The sequence below is a fragment of the Mobula hypostoma genome, chromosome 3 (assembly GCF_963921235.1).
Source record: "Mobula hypostoma chromosome 3, sMobHyp1.1, whole genome shotgun sequence".
Classification (NCBI taxonomy): Eukaryota; Metazoa; Chordata; class Chondrichthyes; order Myliobatiformes; family Myliobatidae; genus Mobula; species Mobula hypostoma.
In genome coordinates, this window is record NC_086099.1 from 146293224 (window position 1) to 146312737 (window position 19514).

Consider the following 19514-nt stretch of genomic DNA (forward strand, 5'->3'; position numbering starts at 1 on the left):
TCAATCCACAGTCCTTTCCTTTCTGACATAAACTGTATCGAAGATGTTGATCTAGCCAAAGATGAACTCACTGATCAAAGACAAAAAACTTACTACACTTGGGGTGTAATATGCCCAAAAAGAAAACTCAAAAAACCTTGGAGAATTCTGGTGTTCTTTGAGAGAAGTCTATCCTTGCCTTATAAAGTGAGCTATGGAAGCTTTAATTCCATTTGCAACAGCATATGTTTGTGAATCAGGATTTTCAACACTTGGGTCTATTAAAATAAAAAATCTAAATGATTGAATATCCATCATGACATGCATGTTGCATTGTCAAAGACCACCTCACAGTTTAATGTTCTTATTTAAGCTAACCAGATCTTGAGATTTGCATCCATTCTTTGCTTGTTCAAGCTCTTCATAGAATTTATCTATATCCTCATTTGTTCCATCTGTTGTTGGTGCATATACCTGTATAATGGCTAAGTCAAATGGTTGTCCTCTGAATCTAACAACGAGCACTCTTTCTGATATTGCCCAATGTCCTAAAACACTTTTTGCCATGTTTTCATCTGTAAGAATTCCTACTCCATTAGTATGGGATATTCCACGAGAATAAACTAGTGTTTTGTTTCTATTCTGACATGTTCCAGCACCTGTTCAACGAACTTCACTAATTCCCATGATAATTTTTAGTCTTTCCATTTCATTTATCACATTGTCCAATCTTCCTGCTTGATATAGGGTTCCTACATTCCAAGTGGCAATAATTTTCTTTTGTTACTTGAATTTTATAAGCAGTAGCTTGATGACAGTCGGGGATCCCCTGCTGACCAGAATCAACCCTACCGAGCGAAGCATCTTCAGAATTGTCTTGAAGATCCTCTTGATGCTGTTGTTGTGCGATACATTTTGTGATTTTGACCATGGTTTTCTTAGCAAATAAATTCTAGGAAACCTAGTATCTAGCAATGGCGGTTTGCTGTAAGAATAGATGGAGAAGTGAGTCAGTTTACGACTATCAAGAGAGGCATTAGACAAGGGTGTGTTTTCTCCCCGATTTGTTTAATGTGTACAGTGAAACAATTTTACAAGAAATAGGAGACATCTTGGGAATCAAAGTTGGCGGTGAAAACATCAATAATTTTAGATATGCGGATGACACTGTGCTAATTACAAGTACAGAGGAAGAACTGCAAAACTTAATTGATATAGTTGTTGAAGAAAGTGCAAAAATGGGTCTTTCTATCAATTACAAAAAGACAATGTATGGTGATATCCAAAAAGAAGGAGAATCCTATCTGCAGGCTGAGAATAAACAGGGAAGACATAAAACAAGTACAGAACTTTTGCTACTTAGGAAGTTGGGTGACATCAGATGGCAGGTGCGACATGGACATCAAAAGAAGAATAGGGATAGCAAAAGACACCTTTACGAGAATGAAGAGTATACTGACCAACACTAAACTAGGCATGACAACCCGCCTCAGGGTACTGAAATGTTACTTTTATCCAGTTAATGTTATAAGACTCAGAATGTTGGACAATATCTAGTAACATGAGGAAACAAATTGAAGCAGCAGAGATGTGGTTTTTGAGGAGGATGCAAAGAATATCATGGACGAAACAAATATCTAACAAGGATGTCATGAACAGAGCAAACACAAAAAGAGATAATGTATAAGATCATGAAAAGGCAACGTAACTTCATTGGACATGTGATTAGGAAAGAGGAGTTAGAATGCACGGTTATTATGGGAAAGATTGAAGGGAAGAAAGCCAGAGGAAGACAAAGACAAATGATGATGGAGACAGCAGCCAGAGAACTGGAAATGAATACCAATGAATTGATCCACTTGACCGAAACAGGAGTGTGTGGGCCATGGCAGTCAAAGCTCAAACTGGGCACGGCACCTGATGATGATTCAGGCTAAACAACAACAGCCTTCACACTGATATGTCTTTATAAAATAAAACTGAATGTTAACTTGCCGCTATTTTAAATGCATAATCTTGTTATTTAATGTGTTAGTAAAGAAGCAGATATATCACTCTGTCATGTTTTTCTTTCTTTTTCAATATTTTTATTACTTGCATAGACAAATACAAAATACATTATGATATTATGGAAACAGAAACAAGATTGAATTGCCCCATAACTATTTATAGTAAATTAACCATAATATTGAAAAGGTATATTTTATTCTAATCTAAAGCAAAATCAAAACCCCATAACAAAACAGAGGAAAAAAAAGAGAAAAAAATGCTGTTTGGTTAAAAGAAAAGAACAAAAAAATCTGACGTATAGTCGTAAATCCGAACATTCATTGCTGAACAAGTTGAAAATTGTGAAAGTAATTCCAAAAAGGTCCCCACAACGTGGAAAAGATCTTGTCTAGGTATAGAAATAGAACACCTAATCTTCTCTGGATTTAAACATGACATAACATCAATCAACCAATAGGCATGAGTAGGCAGAGTGGCATCTTTCCATTTAAACAACAAAACTCTTCTGGCTAAAAGAGAAATAAAAGCCAAAATATGCAAATCATTCAGCTTAAGAGTAAAATCATTTCCTCCAACAATGCCAAACAAGGCAGTCAGAGGGTTGGGTTTAAAGTTTACTTTAAAAAGCTCCGAGTAAGTTTGAAATACTACTTTCCAAAATTTATCAAGCTGCGGGCAGGACCAAAACATATGAATTAGAGAGGCCTCTTTGACATTACACCTATTACAGTATGGAGAAAAATCTGAGTAAAAACGAGAGAGCTTATCTTTAGTCATATAGGCTCTATGAACAACTTTAAATTGTAAAAGAGAGTGACGCGCACATAACGAAGAGGTGTGAACAAGTTTAAAAATTTTATTCCAAGTATCCTCATCAATTGAAATCTGTAGGTCATGTTCCCAGAGGTTTATCATGTTTATCATGTTTTTTTAATATTTTGATAACCATATTCCAATATAATTGGTTTCAGTTGTAATCCAATGTATTTTATTTTAAATATTTAAAAACATTATTCTGAGAAGGGGTCCATAGCATAAAAAAAGGTTAAGAACCCCTGGTTTAGCAGGTCATGAAGAGGATCAGTAATGGACTTAAGGTAGGCCAACATTATTCAAAGGTTTTCATAACTACTGAAGTCAGAGGTACTGGCCTAAAATCATTAAATCCAGTCATCTTGTCTTTCCTGGGAATTGGAATGATTGGAGTAACTTTAAAGCAGTGCGAAAACCCTGCGTAATTGCAGGGAGGTTTTAAGTATCACAGTAACGATAGGTCTAGCTGATCTGCACAGTGCCTTAGAGTACCAGGTGAGACATCATCAGAGTACCTGCAGCTTTCCTGATGTTCTGTTTTCCAAATAGTTTGCAAATGTCTTCTTGCTTCAGAGAAAGCATGGTGCGAGATGGAGGGGAGAGGACAAGAGCCTTCTCTGGTATGGGAACTGTACCTCCCTTAATCGCAGGACTCTGCAGAGAGTGGTGCGTCAGCCCAGCGCATCTGTAGTTGTGAACTTCCCATGATTCGGGACATTTACAAGGACAGGTGTGTAAAAAGGGCCCATAGGATCATTGGGGTGCTAAGTCATCCCAACCAGAATCTATTCCAGCTGCTACCATCCGGGAAGCGGTACCGCAGCATAAAAGCCAGGACCAACAGGATGGAGGGACAGCTTCTTCCACCAGGCCATCAGACTGATGAACCCACACTGATCTGAGTGTTGCTATGGTGGGGGTGAAGAAGGCTGATGAGGGTGGGGTGAAGGGAGGAGGGTGACATTGGAGTGATTGTGAAAGGGAGGGGTATAGGCGCTCAGCATATCAGGATCAAAGGAAGTGAGAAGAGATACAGTAGGTATTGATGGTCCTTACCAAACCGGCAATAAAACTGATCAAGTTGATTGGTCAAGGTAGAGGAGGGGGAGACTAGGGAGTACTTCTGTTTGAAGTTGGTAAGACTTTGCAGAGAACTCCAGCCTGCCTGGCTATTGTTGTTGAAGTCTCTCTCTGGCTGATTCTTGGAAGTGGCTTTCACCCGTTTCAGTGCGTTATTAATCTGCTGTTTTACAGAGCAAGATTCCTCTCTGTTTCCAGACCTGTGGGGAAGATCCTCTGCAGATCTGAGAGTCCTCAACTCCTTGGTGAACCATGGCTTGTTGTTGTTATACCTCACAATGATCTTTTTTAGGGAGACTATGTGTTTGTACTCTGCCTCTCTTTATAAATCACAAGATCTTTTATGCACGACTCACAGAAAGATAGATATGTTGTATAGGATGTTACAATGTCAGCATATATATTTATGCTGCTGCTTTAACCTTCCATGTGTGAGGTAGGGTTCATGGGTTCACTGTCCATTCAGAAGTCTGATGGCAGAGGTGAAGAAGCTGTTCCTGAAACATTGAGTGTGTGTCTAAAGGCTCCTGTGCCTCCTTTATGGCAACAATGAGTTTAAATTGTGTACAAACTCCATGTGTTTGTTCTCTGCCTGTCTTTATAAATCACAATATCCTTTATGCTTGTTCAACCACATAGTCAGTTTTAATAGCATTTAAGAATTCATAAGAGCTTAAGACGAAGGAGCAGAATTGGGCCACTTAGCCCAACAAGTCTGCTCTGTCATTCCATCATGGCTGATTTATTATCCCTCTCAACCCCATTCTCCTGCCTTCTCCCTGTAACCTTTGATGCCCTGAAAAATGAAGAACCTATCAAGTTCTGCTTTAAATATACTCAATGACCTGTCGTGGTCCATGGCAATGAATTCCACAGATTGACCACCCTCTGGCTAAAGAAATCCCTCCTTATCCCTGTTCTAAATGGACCTCTTTCTATCTAGAGGCCGTGCCCTCTTGTCCTAGACTCACCCACTATAGGAAAAATCCCCTCTACATCCACTCCATTTAGGCCTTTCAGTATTCAATAGGCTTCAATGAGATCTCCCCTCATTCTTCTAAACTCCAGCAAATACATGCCCAGAGCCATCAGATGCTGCTCATAAGTTAACCTTTCCATTCCTGAATCATTTTTGTGAACTTCCTGTGGCCTTATCCAATGTGAGCACATCTTTTAGTTAAGGGGCCCAAAACTGTTCCCAATACTCTTCAAGAGTCGTCTGACCAACGCCTTATAAAGACTCTGCATTACATCCTTGCTTGTATATTCTAGTCTTAGCAAAATGAATGCTAATATTGCATTTGCCTTCCTTAACACTGACTCAACCTACAAGTTAACCTTCAGGGAACCTTGCATGAGGACTCCCAAGTCCCTTTACACCTCTGATTTTTGAATTTTCTCCCCACTTAGAATAAAATCTATGCCTTTAGTCCTTCTACTAAAGTGCATAATCATACACTTCCTGACTCTCCATGTGCTACTTCTTTGATCATTGTTCCAATCTGTCCAATTCCTTCTTCAGACACCCTGCTTCCTCAACACTACCTGTCCCTCCACCCATCTTTGTATTGTCTACGAATGCCATCAATTCTGTCATACAAGTCGTTGCCATATAACGTGAAAAGCAATCGTCCCAATACCAACCCCTGTGGAACACCTCAAGTCACCGGCAGTCAATCAGAAAAGGCCTCCTTTATTCCCACCCTTTGCCTCCTGCTATTCAGCCAGTCTTCTATCCATGCTAGTTCCTTTTCTGTAATGCAATGGGCTCTTATCTTGTAAAGCAGCTTCATGTGTGGCATCTTGTCAAAGGTGTTCTGAAAATCCAAGTAAGCAACATCAAAGGACTCCCCTATCCTGCCTGTTACTTCTCAAAGAACTCCCAACAGATTTATCAGGCAACATTTCCCCTGAAGGAAACCATTTGCCCTACTTTATCATGCAGCTCCAAGTACCCCGAAACTTCATCCTTAATAACAACATCTTCCCAACCCGTGAAGATGGTCTAACTGGCTTATACTTTCCTTTCTGCTACCTCCCTCCCTTCTTGAAGGTTGGAGTGACATTTGCATTTTTCAGTCCTCTGGAACCATTCCAGAATGGTACTGGGAGTAATCCAGAGATTGCCCTCTTGGTGAGGGTCCTGTTCTTCAGTCTCTTCCCTAACTCCGTATGCTCACTGCACAGGACCTCTTCCCCTTTCTACTTTTGTCATTGCTGCCTGTGTGCACATGACCTCTGGCAGTTCACTCTTCCTCTTGAGAATCTTTTGCAGCTACTCTGAGACATCCTGGAACCTAGCACCTGAAAGGCAGCACGCCATCTTGACTTCTTTCATGGCCACAGAATCTGCTGTCTGTCCCCCTAACTATTGAATCTCCTATCACTATTGCTCTTCCTGATTTTACTCTTCCCTGCTGAGCCTCAGAGCTGGCTACAGTGCCACTGACCTGGCGGCTGCTGCTGTTCCCTGATATGCCACTCCCCTCCAGCAGTATCTGAAGGGGTACACGTGTTGCTGAGGAGACTGGCCACACAGGAACCCTGCACTGACTGCTCACTCCCCTTATTTCTCCTGGTGGTCCTCTCTGAAGCCTGCACTCTGGCGGTGACCACCTCAGCACAAGTCATGTACGTGTACACCGAGATTGTTCTATAATTATAATAAATTGTAATAAATTCCCACCACCTGTTCTTCCTTCCAAAAAGTATTTGCACTTTCATGCATTAAATTTCATCTGCATGCGTTTAGCTATTTCTATCCCGTGTTAATAGGTTGTTGATGTCATTCAGTGTGCTTAACAAGAACTTAACCAAGAGGCTTTGAATCAAAGAGGTTATTATTTAACATTTAATTACCATTTAATCTGTTTTCTATCACCATTAACTAATTGAAGTTGATCTGTTGATCAGTAGCACCTTCTCCATTCAAGTCAAGAAGAGAAGGCCATAATTCCCCTCAACCACCCCCCGTCCCCGAGACTCATGCAGCTATGAGTTCCCAGCAAGTGAGTATCATGACTTTCCATGCAACTCCATGTCAAAGTTAGAAAGCACACTATTCTTGGATCATTCCTGATGGCAGTTAGATACTAATTTTTCCCATCCTTGACCTATCTGGGTACGAATACAGTAATAGTTACATTCCAAGACAACCAAATGCACATACCTTGCAGCCGAGTGATTTGAAGTGGAAATGAATCTGTTAACAGGATGAATATGCGGTGGGACCAGGATGAGATGCAACAGGGTGGCCTTGATGAGATTACTTGGTTAACATTATTTTCAAAAATCTGTAAAGGCACAAAATCACAGAAAATAAGTCACCTCCTTTGTTTTTTTTTAGGAGTTGTGCAGGGAAATTAGGCAATCGGATACACTTTCTGACTATTTATCTGCATATTTTAATCAACATGGTGAAAGATTAGGGCAAACTAAAAGCATAATAATTTGCTAGTGTGCTTATTCTGATTCCCTTGAGTTGAGACAGTGCTTCCCTATGACAACTGTTGGTGATTTGGCCTGATGGGCATACTCATTCTTTAGAGTGGCCTTGGCTCATCAGGCTTAGATGAGGTAGGTTGTCTTGCACGTTACTCTCTCTGTTCTTAATTGTTCACTCCTCATTTATTTGTGCATAGTATAGTGAGAATGACACCTGGGGCAGCGTTTGCACTGTTTGTGGGATATGGGAAGTCTGGGACACCTCCAGTCACTCAGATAGACATCTCTACACCAGGTGCACTGGGCTGCAGCTCCTGAGAGAACGTATTTAAAAACTGGAGCTGCTGCCCAATGACCTTGAACCAATGCGGGAGCATGAGGAGGCAGTTACCTGTAGCTTGCGGGAGACAGGTAACAGGGTGACTGTCAGGAGAAAGCGGGGAAGTGCACAGCCAGTGCAGAGTGCACCTGTGGCCATTCCCCTCAATAATAATTATATAACTTTAGATACAATTGAGGAAAATGGCCAATCGGGAGCACTGAGGTAAAGAGGACTGCAGTGTTGGCAGGTAATTCCTTAGTTAGAGGAACAGAGGCGAGGTTCTACAGGTGCAATAGAGACACCCAATGGTATTTTGCCTGCCTGGTGCCAGCATCAGGGATGTTTCGGATCGTGTCTATGGCATTCTCAAGGGTGAGGGTGAGCAGCTCGGGAAACAGGACCTCGAGGGTAGTAATCTCTGGATTGCTGCCTGTACCATGTGCCAGTGTGGGTAAGAATAGGATGATCTTACAGGTGAATGCATGGCTGAGGAACTAGTGCAGGGGGCAGGGGTTCAGAGTTATATGCCATTGGGATTTCTTCTGGGTATGACTTGTACAAAAGAGATGGGTTACATCTGTACCCAGTTGGGTTCAGTATCCTTGTGGGCAGGTTGGCTAGAGTTGTTGGGGTGGGTTTAAACTAATTTGGCAGGGGAATGGGAACCGGAGTGATACTGCTGAAGATGAGGTATTTGGTTTACAAGCAGAAACGATGTGTAGTGAGACTCCTAGCAAGGAGAGGCTGGTAACGGGACAGAATTGCAGTCATCAGGTTGAGTTGCAATGTAAAAGGCAGACAAAATCGAAAAATGCGAACACAGGTCTAAATGTATTGTATTTGAATGCATGCAATTAATGGAATAGGGTCAATTAACATAGCAGTTACAGATTGGCAAGTACAATGTTGCAGGCTTCACTAAATCGTAGCTGAAAGAAGACTATACCTGGGAGCTTATTGTGCAAGGATACACACTGTATTGAAAGGATAGGCGGGGGTTGCCATGGCAATGTTGGTTCAATAAAAATGAAATCAAATCATTAGAAAGAGGTGACATAGGGTCAGAAGGCGTTGAATTGTGCATAGAGCTAAGGAACTGCAAGGGTAAAAAGATCCTGATGAGAGTTGTATACAGACCCCCAAACAGTAGTAGGAATGTGGTCTACAAGTTACAACTGGAGATAGAAAATTCATGCCAAAAGGGCAATGTTATAATGGTTATGGGGAATTTCAATATGTAGGTAGATTGGGAAAATTGGGCTGGTGCTGGATTTCAAGAGGGAGAGTTTCTAGAATGCCTACGAGATGGCTTTTTAGGTTGGGCCCATGAGGGGATCAGCTATTCTGAATTGGGCAATGAACTGGAATTGATTAGAGAACATTAAGATAAAAGAATCCTTAGGGATAAGTGATCGTAATATGATCTCATTCACCTTGAAATATGAGAAGTGAAAGTCAGATGTATCAGTATTATAGTGGAGTAAAGGAAATTACAGAAGCATGAGAGGAGAATTGATTGGAAGAGAACACTGGAAGGGATGATGGCAGAGCAGCAATGACTGGAATTTCTGGAAGGAATTCAGAAGGCAAAAGATATATACATCTCAAAGAAGTATTTTAAAGGCAAGAGGACACAACCGTGGCTGACTAGAGAAGTCAAAGCCAACATAAAAGCCAAAAAGAGGGCATAAAATAGATCAAAGATTAGAGGGAAGTTAGAGGATTGGGAAACTTTTAAATACCAACAGAAGGCAACTTAAAAAGTCATTAAGAAAGTAAAGATGGAATACGAAAGTAAGCTAGCCAATAATATTAGAGGATACCCAAAGTTTTTTCAGATACTTAGAGCGTAAAAGAGAGGCTAGAATGGATATTGGACTGCTGGAAATCGGTGCTAGAGAGGTTGTAATGGGGGACAAGGAAATGGCAGATGAACTGAATATGCACTTTGCATCAGTCTTCACTGTGGAAGACACTAGCAGTATGGTGGAAGTTCCAGGTGTCGGGGGCATGAAGTGCATGAAGTTACCATTACCAGAGAGAAGGTTCTTGGGGAAATTGAAAGGTCTGAAGGTAGTTAAGTCACTTGCACCAGATGGTGTACACCCCAGGGTTCTGAAAGATGTGGCTGAAGAGATTGTGGAGGCATTAGTAATGATCATTCAAGAATCACCAGACTGTGAAATGGTTCTGAAAGACTGGGAAATTGCAAATGTCACTACACTCTTCACGAAGGGAGAGAGGCGGAAGAAAAGGATCTCTATGCCAGTTGGTGTGACCTCAGTGGTTGGGAAGATGTTGGAGTCGATTGTTGAGGATGTGGTTTCGGGGTACTTGGAGGCCGTAGAGAGCATGGTTTCTTCAAGGGAAAATCCCTAAATGTTAATTTACAGGTTGAGTCTGTGGTGAGGATGGCAAATGTGTTGTTAGCATTCATTTCAAGGGGACTAGAATATTAAAGCAAGGATGTAATATTGATACTTCATAAAGCACTGGTGAGGTCTCACTTGGAGTATTATGTGCAGGTTTGGGCCCATTATCTTAGAAAGCATGTGCTGAAATTGGAGAGGGTTCAAAGGAGGTTCAAGAAAAAGATACCAGGATTAAACGGCTTGTCATTTGAAGAGTGTTTGATGGCTCTGGGCTTGTATCCACTGGAATTTAGAAGAATGAGGGGTGACCTAATTGAAACCTATTGAATGGTGAAAGAACTTGATAGAGTGAATGTGAAGAGGTTGTTTTCTATGGTGGGAGTATCTAAGGCCAGAGGACACAGCCTCAAAATAGAGGGGTGTCCTTTTAGAACAGAGATGAGGATGAGCCAGAGGGTGGGGAATCCGTGGGACTCACTGCCACAGGCAGTTGCAGATGTTAGGTCTTTATGCATGTTTAAAGGAGAGGTTGATAAATTCTTGGTTGGTCAGGGCATGAAGGGATACCGGGGGCGGGAGGCAGGATATCGGAGCTGAAAGCAAACATGGATCAGCCATGATGAAATGGCAGAGCAGATTCGACAGGCCAAATGGCTTAATTCTGCTCCTATGTCTTTAGCTCTTTTGGTTCTGGTCTTATTACAGTGTAAAGCTATGAAACCACTGACAGGCTGGAATGCACTATTTACTCTGTGTAAATAATGTTGTGAATGTTGTATTAATGAAAAAGATGTCATCACGTTTTGGCTCTTACTGAGATCTGACCATGAAGAAAATGAAGTAATTTGAGAAATAATATTTAGGATTTCTGGAGGAGCCTCAACTGAATGAAAGGTTCAAATGTGCTTACTAACCAGTGACTTGCTGCCTTTTTATGTAGTTGTTAAGCTTGTGGGAGCAGTGATTCATTCTTACCAGGAGAGAAGTAAAACAAGTTGCTGATGTCGGACCATTGAAATTCTTCTGAACAAAGAGACAGAAAACTGCTTAGAAGCCACATATGGAACTGCAGTGCTAATACAATTGTTCTAGAGACAGCAACACGTGTCTGCATTCTTCGTCCAGTTCGAGGATGGAACTGATTTTCATTCTTAAGTCACCAGAGTAATTTAGAAGAAAATTTAAAAATAAGGCAATTTGAAGATGTATTTCTATTTTCTTGCAATTTGGTGGCAGGTTGATAAATCGAAGACACCTTCTGTGGCCCACGAGGTGGAAAGGGGAGATGGTATCTTGCCTGATGATGGAGAGTATAAGCCACCTTTGACTAACCTGAAGAGCAAGGATTATTACACAGACTTTGTCATTACACTGGCTGTACCAATTGCTGTTGCCCTAGTGCTGTTTGTCATCCTCGGTTACATCATGTTCTGCCGTCGAGAAGGAGTGTAAGTACCTCGCACTTCTATCAAAATGCATAAGCACTGACACTCAAAGCAGCACTTCTTTCTGGAAAAAAAAAGTTCCAACACACACTTAGTATCAAAGAAAAACACTGCAGGGGAAGGATTTTACTTGTTCTGATTCACTTCCTATTAAAAATATTACAGGTTATTAGAAGCAGGTAGAAAATATAGATCTGTCCATATCATTGCATGAATTCATATTTCATTTCCATCCATGCAAATTTATTTTCTCAAGCCATTGAGTCTGTTTCATTCTGTGTCCATTTATGCTTGATTGTCACGTGTTTGTGTGTGCAGTTGCTCTGGCCCTATACTTACAGGCAGATACTGACAAGTGTATTCAGTGATCATCTTCTCAACATCTGCCAAAGGTGGGTCCACCAGTATGCAAATATTTTTGATGTTTCAAATACCAATGCCTATTATTTAATTCATTAATTTTGTTTTGTTCCTAGGCAAAAGAGAGACATGCAAACACCAGAGTAAGTGTCTTCTTTCCTGTTATGTTTCGGATTGAACATTTTCAGTTTTAGTTTCTCTTTTTTGCTTTATCAGACCATAATCTGCTACTGTTGGCTTCAGAGTCTGTCCCATCCTTGTGTGTCTTTTTGAGTTTTTACACTTCTCATAGTTCATTTCATATTGCTGACCCATAATAAGGAGTTACTGCAGTTAGCTCTCTTGATAGCATGGCAAGTGATTTCTTGCCTTTTCAGTTACACCTGAAATCAATTTGCCCATAGCTCTTTGAAAGTGGAATAGTATATCTATTTGTAATGAAAGTGAACATCCTTTGTGTTGGCTACTGGTTTAGATATCTCTCCACTCATTATAAAAATAATGAATTCCTTGAGGGGGAATGCAAATACTTTGCTTTTATTGTTGCAGTGGTATTCCATTTTCATTCTTAATAAAAAGACCATTTCGTACTGTCTAGAGTATAGTATCATCATAATTGGAATGGGTGTTAGCTTTTTGTACTTATTCAAGGGCATCCTTTCTGCCTGAGCATCTCTGCTGCCTTCCGCTGTAGCTGTATAACCATTGGGTCATGAACTCATTCCTGGTTCCCTCTGTGACAGCTTTCAGTATGTGTGATTCTAGATAAGGCATAGTAACGTGTGAAGACCAGCCCAGTCCCCACAGGGGCACTGTGATAGTTTTGTGCCATGCGAGTGCTGGCCCCTCAACAGAACAAGATGCTCTGTGTCCCGTAGTCAACCTGCTGAGCTGAATTGGGCATTCTGCTGGAGGCACAGGGCCCAGGTGTTGGAAGTTGGCAGCACTTGTGCTGCACGAAGCAACCATGCAGACAGCTGCAAACACAAAGTACCGGGGAATGCTTGGCAAGTCAGAGAGGGAGAGGGAGAGGGAAACAGAGTTAACTTTCAAACTTATGGGCTTTCATCCAAGCAGCTGTTACTGGGGGTGAAGAGTGGGTGGAGAAGAGAGATGTTTCTTTCACTTCTCCATAAAAGCTGTTACTATATGCTACTGTGAACGGATGATGCCTATTAAATTAGGCATAAAGTAAAATACGATAGCAAATGATTCTAAAAATACTAAAGAAGAAAAATGTGGAAGTCAGGTACAATCTGTTCGATTATGGAGGAAGGTGGGGTTATTAATTCCAAAAAGCATAATTTGTAAAGTTAATTTGGCCTTTCTCCCTACAATGCCTGAATATTGAGGTTTCTTATTGGTTTTCTATTTCTATATTGAATACAGATTATGCTATCAGACAGTCTAAATCTTTCCCTTCCCAGTACTTTTACTAATTTTTAACAGCATCTGTTAAAATAAAACTATACTTTTTTTTTTGTTCCCCTGTGAGCATATATGGTGGTCCCAAGTCTATTTTTTAATTGTCTTGTATTTCAATTTTCTTTTAACGTCAAAATGTTCTAACAGTGGCATCTACTGAATTTCTATGTGTGCATCAAAACTTTAAGACAGTGAACCGCGCTTCCCGAGCCCCAGTGAGCCGTGCCTCGCCACTCTCAGCCTCATCAACAAATGCTTCTCTGGGCATTGTAAACAACTCGTTTTTAAAGTGGGACTGGCTCAATTCTCTGGAAAAAAAAATCACTACAAAGATTTCATTATATTGCCTGGCAAAGAATGGCTAGTACGTATTGAGGAAGAAATTATCTTTATTAGTGTTACTAGTGGTAGAATGCAGCAAGCAAGTTCTTTAGCTTCCAAATAACTTTAAGCGATGGGCTAGATATGCTGTTAAAAATGCTTTTGTGATCAGCTTACATAATGTCAGCATTGCACGTAAAGCCTGCATTTATTGCCTCTCCCAAGTTGCTTTTGAAAAGACATGAAGACGCATCATTAAAGACCATGACATCTATGATTTTTCTGGGGGGAAAAATGCAATGAATGAATCCTTAACATCGGCAACGCCAGCTATCATTTTGGTGGATTGTAGCTGCTTTAATTAGAGAAAAAAATTAGAAACTTAGTCCCGGCCTACTTTGCCACAGGCCACTGATTTTAATTCTAAATGGAAACCAAGGAGGATGTTTGACCCCTTCTGCTTATGCTATAAGCATGATACAGTAGTAGCTTGGCATTGTATTCTGACTTTGAAGTACAATTCCATCAGCATTATTTGGAATTTCCTGCTCTGTTGTATAATTTATCACAAGAAACAAAATGACATCTTTCTTTAACACAGACAATGCAAATTATATTTGACTGATCTTCATTTTTTAAATTGTGGATTAATTCTGACCCTAATTTTTTCCCAATAACTTCCCTCCCATTGCCGAGTCCAATCCCTGCTGCCCTTAAATAAAGATATCACATTTTTCTAACCTCCAATCATCTAGCACTTCCTCTTGAACTAGCAAAGATTTAAAAGTCTATGCCCCTAAAATCTCCTTCCTTATCTCCCTTAGTAACCAGGGATACATCTCATCAGACCCTAGGTTTTTAGCTACCTTTAAGCATAGATATGCTTAATACTCCCTCAGAGTCTAAAGAAAATCTGGCTTGGTATATAATGCATTGTCTGAATGAAGACGAATTCAAAATGCAAATTAAAAACATAGATCTAGCAATTTTCGACCTGGCTTGAATGAAAATTGTGGCTAGAGTTTCAAACATGTTAAAACTCTCAATAAAATTAGACATTCATGAAGTGCAAAGATGAGTCATGTCTTAACTCCCATGAGAACTATTTCCAAAGTGGTTTCTACCTTTCAGAAGTTAAAAATTGTAATAGAAAATACAATTTTAATTTCAAATTCAACCCTCTGAGTCTCAGACATAGCAGCAAATCGAAGGCTGAATTGGGGATTAAGGTTTAGTAATGAAGATCATAGTCTGAAGAACCTGCTGAACTGAAGCATTTCTCTGTGAAGTTTCTGATCCAGATAGTTAGCTTGCCTCTTGTGTCAAAAATAGAAAATTTATTAAAATATATAATACAGCTATGCAACTATTTACAATTAACATTGATTTTGACTAGTTTGTATGAGTTCTCTTGTAGTTCATAATTTTCCATTAAAACATAACATTTTTCATAACATTTTTGAATGTTGACGAGAATCCAGAAACTAATTTCCAAAGGTAGAATAATGAGCAATGCTGAGCTTTGCTGAAGAAAAATGTGTTCAGATTTACATATAGTCTCATCATTTCTGTTTTCATGTATTTCTTCAGCATCCAGTTGGTTCATCACAGCTCCATCCAGAAGTCAACTAAGGAGCTTCGAAACATGTCGAAGAACCGGGAAGCAGCTTGGCCTCTCTCCACGCTGCCAGTGTTTAACCCAGTAACTGGTGAGATCATGTCACCACTTCACCATTCAGACAACTGTGACACCTCCAACATGCCTCTCATGCAAACACAACAGTGAGTGCTTATTTAATAATGCATTATTAGATAAAGCATATTTCTCTTTCTATTGTATCAATGATCCATACAGTATAATTTTTGTATTTCTTTGCAACAGAAAATAAGCTTTGCATAAATATTGTGGGTGCTATTTTTAGGGATATTAATCAATAGACTGCAATTTATAGGTACACTTCTTTGCAACTATTGTTTGATATTCACATATGTGGATATTGACTGTAAGACAAAGGAGCAGAATTAAACCATTGAGTCTGTAATGGCATTCAATCATTGCTGATTTATTTTCCCTCATAACCCCATTCTCTTGTCTTCTCCCCATAACCTATGATGCCCTTACTAATTAAGTACCTATCAACCTCCACTTTTCTCTAAGAGGACCACAACCTTGCCATAGTATTTGACTGGAGTTGGGGCTTTGTACTTTGACTCTTGGTAGGGTCACCCATGCCAAACAGGTCAGAGGGTAGAGCTAGACTAAGAGTCCTCCAGGTTCAGGGGTTCAGCTCAGGGCTAACAACCCTGACTGGTCAAAAAAATAGTTACGGAAACAGCAATGAAGATGGAGGACCTTTATTGCTGCTCTAACCGCCAGCTGCATAATGGGCAGTAAGGAAGCTCCACTTTAAATATATGTCTTGGCTTCCATAATTCCACAGATTCACCATCCTCTAAAGCAATTCCTCCTCATCTCTATACTAAAGGATGTCCTTTCATTCTGAGGTTGTATCCTCTGATCCCAGATTCTCCACGTTTACTCGATCTCGGGTTTTCAGTATTTGGTCGGTTTCACCACTGAATCATTCTTCTAAACTCCACTGAGTACACACCTAAAGCCATCAAGCACTCCTTGTACATTAACCCTTCATTCCCAGGATCATTCTTATAAACCTCCTCTGGACCCTGTCCAATGCTAGCATATCCTTTCTTAAATTTAACAGTACTCCACTTCTGATTTCTAAATTTGCTCCTTGTTTGAAAATTTGTCTGTGTTTTTATTCTTTATACCAAAGTACATAACTATACTCTTCCCTACGCTGTCTCCCAGTTGTTTGCCTACGTTCTCCTAATCTATCCAAGTCTTTCTGCAAAATCCCTTCTTCCTCAATATTAGCTCCCCTTCCACCTATCTTTGTATCAACTGCATTGTTAGCCACAAAGCCATGAATTCTATCATCTGGATCATTAACATAAAGGCATCCGTCAGTCTTGCGAGATCATGGATCTGCGCCTGGAAAGTCTTCACTCTCCAGGGCGCAGGCCTGGGTAAGGTTGTATGGAAGACCAGCAGTTGCCCATGCTGCAATCAGTACTCCACGACACCAATGTTGTCGAAGGGAAGGGCATTAGGACCCATACAGCTTGGCACCAGTGTCATCGTAGAGCAATCTGTGATTAAGTGCTTTGCTCAAGGACACAACACATGTTGCCTCGGCTGGGGCTCAAACTCACGACCTTCAGGTCGCTAGTCCAATGCCTTAACCACTTGGCCACATGCCCACATTATCACTAGTCATTGGCAGCTGGCCAGAAAAGGCCCCCTTTATTCCCACTCTTTGCCTCCTGCCATCTGTAGAAGCCTCTTAGATGAGTGGCGAAACGTCTTCTAGACAATATAGCAAGTCCAATTGCCTTGATTTACTACTGCTTGATATGCTTTTTAGTTGCTTTCTGTTGTATTTTTTAAAGTTTCCCATTCCCTATTCCTCTAGCTTCCTACTAATGCTTGCTATACTGTATGACCTTTCTTTCTGCTTTTCTACTATCTTTGACTTCTCCTGTCAGCCACGGTTGCCTCATCCTTCCTTTAGAATGCTACTGCTTCTTTTGGAATGAAATAATCCTGCATTTTCCGAATTACTCCCAAAAACTCCAGCCATTGCTGCTCTACCATCATCCCTGCTTGGGTCTCCTTCCAATCAACTTTGGCCAGCTCCTCTCTCATGCTTCTGCAATTACCTTTACTGAACAGTAAAACTGATAATCAGATCCCTCTCAAACTGGAGGGTAAATTCTATCATAATATGATCACTGCTTAATTGTTCCTTACCTTAAGCTCCCTAATACAACGTGGTTCATTACACAAGACCCAAGCCGTAATTGCCTTTTCCCTTGTGGACTTGACTACATCTACTCTTAAAAAGCCACCTTGTAGGCATTCTATAATTACCTTCTCTTGGAATCGAACACCAACATGATTTTCCCAATCTACTGCATATTAAAATTTCTATGGGCATCATAACGTTGCTCTTTTTACATGATTTTTCTATCTTCCCTTGTAATCTGTACCTTGCATTCTGGCTACTGTACAGAGACCTGTATATAATTGCCGTCAGGGTCTTTTTACCCTTGCAGTTTCTTAACTCTACCTACAAGGATTCTACATCTTCTTTCCTTCCAAGGATTTGATTTCATTTTTTTTTACCAACAAAGCCACCCCAACCCCTCTGCCAACTTGCATGTCCTTTCGATACAATGTGTATCCTTAAATCTTAAGCTCCCAGCTGTGATGCTCATGACATCTTACCTGCCAATTTTCTAACTTGCGACAAGATCACCTGTCTTACTTCATGAACTATGTGCATTTAAATATAATACTTTCAGTCCTGTACTCAGCACCCTTCTTTTCGATTTTGTCCCCATGTCGCACAAATTTAAATTCTAAACTTTTTATTTTATTCTTTATTCTAGAGAGGTCAGTAACTGCTCCTGCACTTTCTTTCCCTTTTACATGATCCATACTTTCTCAAGCTGTTTGAATCCCTCCCCCATTATTTAATTTAAAGCCCTATCCACAGCCCTAATTATGAGATTTGCCAGGATCCTAGCCTGTCCCATCAGAACAGCTCCCTCCTTCCTCAGTACTGGTGCCAGTGTTCCAAGAATTCAAACCCATTCCCCCACACCATATTTTTTCATGCATGTAACTGTCTGATCTTAACAACCCTGTGCCAATTTGCAGATTGCTCAGATAACAATCCGGAGATTATTACTTCTGGTTCTGCATTTTAATTTAATCCCTAGCTGCTCAAATTCCCTCAGCAGAACCTCTTTCTTCTTTCATCCTATATTATTGGTACCCACATAGACCACGGCAGCTGGAACTTTCCTGGCTCACTCCAAATTCCACTGCACGACAGATGAGATGACCCAAACCCAGGCACCAAGCAGACAACACAGCCTTTAAGAAACTTGATCTATGTGACAAAGAATTATCTATTCGGCTAATTATATTATCCCCAATTACAACTACATTTCTCTTCCCTTCCTCCCTCTTGAATGATTCCTTGTACTAGAGTGCAATGGTTCAGTTATTCATTGTTCCCACGTCACCCCCACTTCTCAACCTCAATCTCAGATTTATTGGGCACGCTCAAGGGCTAAGGCTCCAAAAGCAAGACTACCTGAATCCCCCTACTTGTCTCACTCACAGTCACACCCTTTTGTCCCTGGCCACAGAACAGTTTTGAAGCCATTTATCTAATAGGTGTGACTACGTCTTGAAACAGTGTCCAGTTAACTCTTCTACCAAGTGGCATTCACAACCTCTTGTTGACGTAGCTGTTAAGACTCCCCTCACTTCTCACACTCCTAGAGTTCCCTGGAGGCACAAGAGACTGCAGATGCTGTAATCTGGAGCTAAAATAAACAAGCTGACGGAGGAGCTCAGTGGGTCAGGCAGCATCTATGGAGGCGGAGATATGGTCAAAATTCTGGGTCGCGACCCTGCATCAAGACTGAGGTGTTGGAGGGGAGATAGCCGGTACGGGGAAGTGAAAAGGATGGATGTGGCAGGCAGTAGATGGATCCAGGTTAGAAGAGTAACTGGTGGAAGTGGTAGAGTTGGGCAACAGCATATGGTAGGGACAATGGATATGGATGTGAGGGTGAAGGTAGAGACAGGCTGGAAGGTGATAAAACAGAGACTGTTGCGCCTGCGATCCCATGCCTCACCTCTATGTACTGACTATCTCTCCCCTGTACTCTTCAGTCCTGATGTAGTATCTTAGCCCAAAACATCTCAAACATCTCTCTGCCTGACCTACTGAGTTTCTCGAGTAGTTTGTTTTCAGTTCCTAGAATTCCCTAATTCTTCATCTCTCTCCAGCTTGGTTGACTATTTATCTTTAAGATGTAAATGCATAGTACTAATGGTAGTGG

The 19514-nt window shown here is 40.8% G+C and overlaps 1 protein-coding gene across 4 annotated transcripts in view; it reads left to right on the forward strand.

Annotated features, from left to right (window-relative positions):
• sgce (sarcoglycan, epsilon) overlaps positions 1-19514 on the forward strand; it is a 93545-nt gene that overhangs the window by 68233 nt on the left and 5798 nt on the right. For 3 of the 4 annotated variants that reach the window (XM_063043824.1, XM_063043821.1, XM_063043823.1), the window contains 3 exons: positions 11257-11468; positions 11942-11968; positions 15162-15353. In XM_063043824.1, the coding sequence (XP_062899894.1) occupies positions 11257-11468; positions 11942-11968; positions 15162-15353 (431 nt within the window). The remainder of the gene's footprint in view (positions 1-11256; positions 11469-11941; positions 11969-15161; positions 15354-19514) is intronic. The other variant, XM_063043822.1, reaches the window with a different exon arrangement.